Source organism: Thalassophryne amazonica, chromosome 18 (genome assembly GCF_902500255.1).
Source record: "Thalassophryne amazonica chromosome 18, fThaAma1.1, whole genome shotgun sequence".
In the NCBI taxonomy this organism is placed as follows: domain Eukaryota; kingdom Metazoa; phylum Chordata; class Actinopteri; order Batrachoidiformes; family Batrachoididae; genus Thalassophryne; species Thalassophryne amazonica.
Window position 1 is genome coordinate 57,289,238 of NC_047120.1, and position 9,187 is coordinate 57,298,424.

The 9,187-nt window shown below is 43.4% G+C and overlaps 1 protein-coding gene across 2 annotated transcripts in view; it reads left to right on the forward strand.

Annotated features, from left to right (window-relative positions):
• The window catches only part of raraa (retinoic acid receptor, alpha a), a 181,146-nt gene extending 175,258 nt beyond the window's left edge, over nucleotides 1-5,888 (forward strand). For both annotated transcript variants that reach the window (XM_034193948.1, XM_034193947.1), the window contains exons 4-8: nucleotides 2,277-2,437; nucleotides 2,586-2,762; nucleotides 2,866-3,070; nucleotides 3,270-3,428; nucleotides 3,652-5,888. In XM_034193948.1, coding sequence (XP_034049839.1) covers nucleotides 2,277-2,437; nucleotides 2,586-2,762; nucleotides 2,866-3,070; nucleotides 3,270-3,428; nucleotides 3,652-3,848 — 899 coding nt within the window. In that variant the 3' untranslated portion in view covers nucleotides 3,849-5,888. The remainder of the gene's footprint in view (nucleotides 1-2,276; nucleotides 2,438-2,585; nucleotides 2,763-2,865; nucleotides 3,071-3,269; nucleotides 3,429-3,651) is intronic.
• The last annotated feature ends 3,299 nt before the right edge of the window (nucleotides 5,889-9,187 follow it).

Consider the following 9,187-nt stretch of genomic DNA (forward strand, 5'->3'; position numbering starts at 1 on the left):
CAGAAACGCAATGCTGCAATTGCTGCTGATTGCCCACAGCGCTTCCAGCTACCTTCACTTTCTCCTCGTCATCTTCTGTCATGATGCTGCGTTAGCCCGTTGTTATTTTGTGCGTGTAGATATTTTTTGCTACTGATGATTGTGGCTTATCTTGACCTCATTGAACCTATTTGTAGAGGTGTTGGGGTTATCGCACGCTTTCAGGGACTCCCGGTAGGTGGTCATCAGACATGTATCTGAATACGGCAAAAGTGTTGAAGTTGTAAATTAACATCCATATCTCTGGGTCTTCAGCCTTTGAGATGGAGACACACCTGCGAAGACTTATGAGGTTGCTGATGTCTTCCTGTAAGGGTAGGAGACTTGGATGCTAACCCATGAGTTAGGCTGATGACCAAATGTTCTTAGTTCTAGGTCTCTTGGGGGGATGACACTGGAATGACTTTGTCTCAAATGAGTGGTTACTTTTGGAGACTCAGGTGAGCCGTATCATTTGCATTGTGCAGCAACATCATATAGAAAATTTTGGCAATGTGCCGTGTTTCTCTGGCGTAACCCAGCATGCAGATGGATACATCAGTGTTAAGGACTTCAGCAGCTGGAGAAGGGCAATTTTATGAGACCACCATGTCTGTTATTACTTTCCATGGTCCTGCTGTCATCTGTCCTTCCCAGTGAATTAGGGTTTGTCCAGTATTTCTTTGTCCTACTGAGTTTAAGAGTCTCCGGGACTCTTAGATCACAGTAGGACCATTGAAAGCAGTAACGGACATGAAAGTCTTTGGATTTGCCCAGAAAGCCAAGTGGATGCCCATGTTTCACCCAGCTGTGGCAGATAGATGGTTACTTAAGGAGGTGAAGTTCTAGTGGCTCAGCAGTGGGCTTGAGACAAGAGGATCCTCTGTTCAAACCCCTGTTTGGTCAGAACATCATTAAGGCCCTTGGGCAAGGTCCTTAATCTCCAAGTTGCTCCCGGTGTGTAGTGAACGCCTTGTATGGCAGCACCCTGACATCAGTGTGTGAATGGGTGAATGTGAGGCATCAATGTAAAGCACTGAGCTTCTGATATAGATGGAAAGGCACTATATAAATGCTTTCCATTTGGGGTCTGGGTGGGTGCCATCCATGACCAGGGGCAGTTCCGTGGTGTGATGGAGGTGACTGTGCAGTGCACCAACACATGCACTCATGCTCAACTTGACCGTTGCAACACATTGTTGAAGTGATATGTGCAGATTTAAATTGTTAATTGGTGACATTTCACTACACATCATCAGTCCATTTATGTTTGTCACCGCGACGCACCATACCAGCACATGCTCCCAGACCCGGCCTGATTTGCCTTCTGATATACATCTGGCAAATGCTCATGTTATTGTGGCGTTATGCACCCATTCAGGGATCATTCCACAAATTTCTACACCAGCCATCAGAATTCCCAGCAGGTCCGTGTATATCTGAGCTTGTGCACTACTGGTGTCCAGCCGCAATTACACTGATTGATACAGACTCACCCCCAATCTGAGACCTCCTGCACAGGAGCCAGACACAAAACTCTGATGACATGCATGCTTTTTTTATTGTGGCCATCAGAGGGCGCTGTAGAGAAGGTGACATGCTTGTTGCCCAACAAAAACTGTAAGCATTCGACTTGTTTCTTTTTGGTGATGGAGTCTGGCTTTATTAAGGCCCCCAATTGATTTATTTTTTTCCAACATTGTTGTACTTGTTCAACAACTCTGTCATAATGACGACACAGAAGTCCAACACCCATCACTAAGATTGTAACCAAGGTGGCACCGCCACTTCACAATCGATAAATGTGTTTGGATCTTGTGCAGAATTTAAAAAGAGGGACTGGATGCTCAAAACTTAGCGGGGTTGAATAAATCACATTTGTATTGGTCGGCGTAGTTGGATTTTGGCTAGATGAGACTGCAATGTTGTCTTGGCATGGCCATTTCAGATGATATCCTGGTGGGTGATTGTTGCACAGATCCCGATTGGCTGAAATTAAACTATGTTGACAATAAAAATGAGCCTCTATCCAGCACCAGAAAATGCGACATGTCCTCCATATCGCCGTAACATAATCTGATACATGGAACAACACGGATTTCTCATCCTTGATAATAATTAAAATGTTAAAATGTTAAAATAAAATAAAAATGTTTAAACATATCGGTTGGATTTAAACAAACTAAATAAGATTTTACACGTGAAGTTTTTTGTCTTTTGCACGTGGATCACCTTTGCCCCTCTTTTACTCCATATAGCGGTGAGGAACGACCGAAATAAAAAGAAGAAGGACGAGAAGAAGCAGGAGTGCACGGAGAGCTACGTGCTGAGTCCCGACACGGAGCAGATGATCGATAGGGTTCGAAAGGCGCACCAGGACACTTTTCCCTCGCTCTGCCAGCTGGGCAAATACACTACGGTCAGTAACACGGTGCCGCACGCGTCCGTGTGAGTTAAAGTGTCGGAGGAACGTGTTCTGAAACGATTTCTTATGCGTTAGTTCTGCCCTGGTTTTCTGACACGTTTGCAGAACAATAGAATTGTAATAATTTTCATTTTTTTCACAGACTAACAGCTCAGAACGACGCGTTTCCCTGGATGTGGACCTGTGGGACAAGTTCAGCGAACTCTCCACAAAGTGCATCATAAAGACGGTAGAGTTTGCGAAGCAGCTACCTGGCTTTACTACGCTGAGCATCGCTGACCAGATCACTCTGCTCAAAGCTGCCTGTTTGGACATCCTGGTAAGAACCACAGTCCAAAACCCGACTGAGCTTTTTAAATTTGCAGCCACCTGATCATTGAAACGTTGGACTGCCGTGTGTGTCTCGTCCCGCCCCTTTGTAGATACTGCGGATTTGTACACGCTACACACCTGAGCAAGACACGATGACCTTCTCGGATGGTCTGACCCTAAACCGAACTCAGATGCACAACGCCGGCTTTGGTCCTCTTACTGACCTGGTGTTTGCCTTCGCAAACCAGCTCCTCCCGCTAGAGATGGATGACGCAGAAACGGGACTGCTCAGCGCCATCTGTTTGCTGTGCGGCGGTACGACACCAACTTCAGTTTAAAATGATCTTCATGAGTTGCAAGTTTGAAACGATCCAAAAATCTGTTCAAGGTTTCCTCTTTTTTGCCCTTGAAACTGCCAACCAGGGGAAAAAATGAGCCTTTCATTGAGCACCACCTAGTGGCCTTCCTTGATCACAGCAGTAGGAAGGTACTGACTTTAATGTTTCTCTGACAGATCGACAGGACTTAGAGGAGGCGGACAAAGTGGACATCCTGCAGGAGCCCCTTCTGGAGGCACTGAAGATCTACGTGAGGAAGAGGAGGCCTCACAAACCTCACATGTTCCCTAAAATGCTGATGAAGATAACTGACCTCAGAAGCATCAGCGCTAAAGGTATTTATCCGCTGTCCTCGCCACCGTCTGTCTGTTGATGTCAGTTGTAGGAAGCAGAGTCTAATTAATGCTGCACATGTTTACAGTATAAAATAACTGGTAAATGGACTGCATTTATATACCGCTTTTCCATCTGCAGCCGGCGCTCAAAGTGCTTTACAATAATGCCTCACATTCACCCCGATGTGAGTATAAATGGAATGCGTTTTCTTTCTTCCCACAGGAGCGGAGCGAGTCATCACCCTAAAGATGGAGATTCCTGGCTCCATGCCCCCCCTCATTCAGGAGATGCTGGAGAACTCAGAAGGTTTGGAGAGTGGAGCTGCAGGGAGCCGGGCGAGCGGCGCCCCGCCAGGCAGCTGCAGTCCCAGTTTGTCCCCCAGCTCCGCCCAAAGCAGTCCAGCCACACAGTCGCCGTAGAGACCTACGCTGTTTTCACCCATGTGTTGCTCTCTCGCCCCCAACCCCCACCCCCAAAGCTCTAAAGAGGAAGCGCGAAGGAGAGACTGGCAGCGCTAACCTCCTCCTCTCCTCCCATACAAATCCCCACCTCCTATTCTGCTTTCCCTCACTGTGGTGCACAGTCCCATTGTGAGGGGAGCTCGGAGCAGGACGGGAGGGTAAGTGGATGCCTCTGAGACCGTGCCATAAACACTGCTGATAACTCCTCCTCTTTCCTCATCCACTCACCCTCCACCGCCGCTCCTCCCATCGCCACCTTTCCTCAAATGACTGACAAAAACAAATCCGGACGGAGACCTTGTCAGTGCCGCAGTAGAAACCAGTTTCAACTGGATCCTAGACAGTGCCAGACATTGCGGGAGAAAGGACGACGCGTGCAGACGCAACAGACGCTTTTTGTTGTTGATGATGTTGTTGTTGTTGTTGTTGTTGTTGTTGGTATTCTGAGGCAGACAGCAAATTCGGGACTTGTCCGAAGACTCCCACTCCTCAGAGACTTTGTGGGTTTTCTCCTTTTCCAACTTAAAAAGAAACAGATTTCATACAAAAGATATATAAATATATATAGAAAAGTTAAGCTATTGTGATGACATGACAGAATGGCAGGTGGAAACCAGGAACGTGTTCTCTGAGATTAGAAATCGTTGTACTCATTCACTGTTTGAATCTTTTCATACCCATCAAGAGTATTGAGATGTTTGTTTGTTTGTTTGTTTTTTATCACATTCGTACATTATTCCGATTAACAGAATTTTTCTCTCTCGTCTACATGCGCGTAGACAAACACACACGCGCACACGCACTCACCTGCTATTCCAGGTTGGATTTTCTTTTTGTTTGCTTCAAAGTGGGCATGGCGGCGGGGGGGGGGGGGGACTTGTTTTTGATTGTATGAACGTTCTTGTATGATATGGTCACAGGTCCTTTTAAGAAATCAAATCAATGAAGATTCATTATTAAGGTGTATTTTAAGTAGCCTTTCAGTTTGTGTATATAAGCTGTATTCATTTCTTTAAAACTATGAAGAGTTTTAGGCTTCACCTGATATTTTTTTTGTTTGTTTTTTTAAGAATAACTTTTATGAGTTTTGCTTATAGAATTGTGATTCAAACGTACAGTGTGAGCACATTTTATTGAAGGATATTCTACCATGTTTTGTATCCTGAATATCGGACAAGACCCCATAACCAGCCAGAATACGCGGCTTTCACTGACAGCGTGGGTTCCCCCTTAACTTTTCCACCCCCCCACCCTCCAAAAAAGTAGCACTCCACTTGGGGCATAGCTTTTTTTTTTTTTTCTTGTCACGTAGCAGAAAGATGTGTCTGGGAGCGATCCGGTGTACAGATCTGCAACTTGTCTGCCTCAACAAGAGCTCAAATGTGAAGAACGGTGTTGTGAGCAGTTGTTGGGAGTTGTAGCTGAGAACTTGGAACTTGGGGAAGGTTCCTGATGTGACAAATGGCCCCCCTTTGGTAACCTGTGGTAGAAATGAATGTGACTTTTTTTTTGCTGGATCCAGAGCAACCTCGCACCCTGTGACTCACTTTACGCCAAAAACGCCTTCAGCATTAACACACGTCAACTCAGTCATTACTGTACACAAACGCCAATGTCTCAGGAAGGAATCATTTTGTGCGCTTGGCCTGTTCTTTGAATGTTCTGTGCTCTCCTCCTCCGTGACGAAAACCTCCAATCACTGATGCACACGTACACTTCTGCTACTGAGCCCCCCAAATTTATTTGCCCTCACATATTTTTGTTCAGCCTGGCAGAACAGAGCTTGTGCAAAGAGACGCTGAACCGCAGCGTGACGACATGACATAGGATGCCAGTGTGGAGTCTCTCTCTGTTTTTTTTTTTTTCTTCTTCTTTTTGTACGGTTAAAGCTGCTTTTATCATGTAGGACTTTAACGTGTCCAGACCAGCGCACAACTTTTCCCTTCACAGCTAATCTGGAATAGCGACAGACACACAGTCAGTTTGAGAAGTATGGAATATGTTGCAATTTTGTTCAAGATTATCAAGTGACTTTGAAAGAAAAAAGAAAACGACAAAAAAAGCTAAAATAAAACCAACATTTAATAATTATTGGATGCGTTTGCACTTTCTTTGCAGAAGTCTTTTTTTATTGTATGTAGGAGGTGAAAAAAAAGTCCTCAGAATGTCTGTCCACTAAATATGGCTCCTTCTGTTCCTGGAATTCCAAATGTAATGAGGTGAGTATTGGAGTAATATGGTCAAATTGTGTGCTGTTGATTAGAACGGCAGAGAGTAAAACTATTGAAATATTCTGGATGAAACATGAGCCTGAATCAGTGTCTCAGCATCAGTCACGGACAGAATAAGTCAAAACTTTTCAAGAGAACAAATCCATCATCAGTGAAGTTTTGGAGGACGAGCTTGTACCGCGCTTCTCCGCATCTCCGCCTCCATGGAACCGCCTTGGGTCCTGGATGATGACCACCCAGGAAGACAACTAGTCCATTCCACATCTCTAAAATAAAATCTCTGTTTATGAATTCATCTAATATGCAGGTCAAAGGCCACGGTAGGGTCAAAGATTTGATAACATCTATGTTTAGACACATACCATTGCTCAGAAAATCCTTTAAAAAAAACTGGATCTCTTAGAATATCATACACTATGTTTTTGAAGAGAACATCAATAGAACACAAACTAGAACAACTAGTACTAATACCTCAGGAAAGCATAAGGAGAAAGGTTGGCGAAAAGGTTTTGGGGTAGTCGGAGAGATGAAGAAAGAAGTACAAGGAGATGCAGCGTAAGGTGAAAAGAGAAGTGGCAAAAGCGAAGTAAAAGGCATATTGCGAGCTGTACAAGAACATGAATAGTAAGGAAGGAGAAAAGGACTTGTACCGATTGGCCAGACAAAGGGACAGCTGGAAAGGATGTGCAGCAGGTTAGGGTGGTAAAAGATGCACATGGTAATGTGCTGAGAAGGTGGAGGGAATATTTTGAAGAGCTGATGAATGAAGAAAATGAGCGAGAGAAAAGGCTGGTCAGGAAGTACAAGAGATTGGTAAGGAAGAAGTGAGGGCTGCTATGAAGAGGATGAACAGTGGAAAGGCAGTTGGTCCAGATGACATTCCAGTGGAGGCATGGAAATGTCTAGGAGAGATGGCAGTGGAGTTTCTAACCAGATTGTTTAATAAAATCTTGGAAAGTGACAGGATGCCTGAGGTGGAGACAAAGTGTGCTGGTTCCTATTTTCAAGAACAAGGGTGATGTGCAGAGCTGCAGCAACTACAGAGGAATAAAGTTGATCAGCCACAGTATGAAGTTATGGGAAAGAGTAGTAGCAGCTAGGCTTAGAAAACAGGTGAAGATCTGTGAGCAGCAATATGGTTTCATGCGGAGAAAGAGCACTACAGATGCAATGTTTGCTCTGAGAATACTGTTGAAGTACAGAGAAGGCCAGAAAGAGTTACACTGTGTGTTTGTGGACTTAGAAAAAGCTTATGATAGAGTGCCAAGCAAGGGCGCAATTTAGAACTAGAAATTGGGGGGGACAAAGTGCGAGGCCCGCAGAAGCCAACGGTTTCTAGATAACCTCAGATGCAATCTGAGCATCCAGAACAGTAATTTTAATGTTTTGAGAAGACCATAAAGTGGACACCATTTGACTTATACAATTTGAAACTGTAGATATAAGTACTTTATTCTGAGAATAGCCAGCATTGATTTTATTAACATCCTGGTGTAAATAAGGTATCACAACGTGTAGAACTCAAAAAGAATGATGGGTTGAGTTTTCATTAAAAAAACAACTGCAATGTGCTAAAATGTATTCATAAATATGAAAGAACAGGCTCTTAATAATTATTAACTATTGCATACTGTATTTTTTTTTCTCAAGATTTTGCATAAGCTTGAAAAAAACAGATCATAAGTTTAGGATAAATTACTTATGAATTTAATTTTCGAAGTGGCACTAATGACAACACTCATACTGAACATAATTTTGCTTGCATAGACTGATTTTGGAGATCAAGCAATAATTGCAGATGGGCTTTCTGAGATCCCAGATAGCTTTTCTGATTTTCTTTTCTAACTTTCAGAATTTAGTAAATTAGCATATGGTCCATTGATACTTATGTGTAGACACTAGTCCCTAGAGGCAAGTATTTTTGGTTTCAAATCTGGGCAAATGCAGTCCCAGAAAATTCCAAATGTGACAAACAGGTGTTGTAAACAAGTCAATGCTGCTAAAAATACAAACTTGCAGAAACAAAGATACTATTCTGACATGGTTTGCACATAAGACTAACATGGTTTGCACATAAAACTGGCATAGCACGTTTCAAGTACACACATGTCAGAAGGTGGAGGAGACGTACCATATTCTGTCCCCCCTATCCCCCACCAAATTGCGCCCATGGTGCCAAGAGAAGAGCTGTGGTATTGTATGAGGAAGTCTGGAGATGCAGAGAAGTATGTTAGGGTAGTGCAGGACATGTACAAGAATAGTGTGACAGCAGTGAGATGCGCAGTAGGAATGACACTCATTCATGGTGGAGGTGGGATTACACCAAGGATCAGCTCTGAGTCCTTTCTTGTTTGCAGTGGTGATGGACAGATTGACGGATGAGCCGAAAGACAAAGTAGAATTAAAACCTCGTTTTTGCTTTTGACTTTAGAATTAAGATGTGCCTGATCTGCAACTCAAGATTAAATATAAGGGAGTAAATGAAATTGCACTTCATTGGGAAAAATGCTTAATCTTCCTTGTATACCAGTGTACTCGTAATTCAATATCAGCGACATGATTATTTTTTTAACACAATCGTCAAGTTCATGCAAAGCTGGATGAACTCAGCTGTGCTTATAACAAAAAAGTCATTGATCAAGATGCCCGACATAGTGCAGCAGATAATAGAATATTTACAGAGGAATCCTTCAAATGGTGATGCAAGCAGCAAATTCGGCACAAATACTCCGTAGACATTACTCTTGAATTTTCAGTAGGCGGCCAGGTAGGGGTCAATTGAAGAATTACACAGGGGTCAAAATTTTAAAATGCTCCAATGTTACTGAAAATACATTATTTGTCTGAACATAAAGATTTCAAAAAGGTGCACTTTGGATTATCTGTGACTGAATCTTATGGAGTTATGAGTTGCTAGACTTTCCACAGTGACAATTTCTTCTGCTGGGACTATGTGGTGATAGTTTCTTCCTGTATGTCGCCCATGATCGCATGAGTTGCTTGAAATTTCACAGTGACACTTTCTTCTGTGACAGTGTATGAAGGTGATCCATGGTCACATGAGTT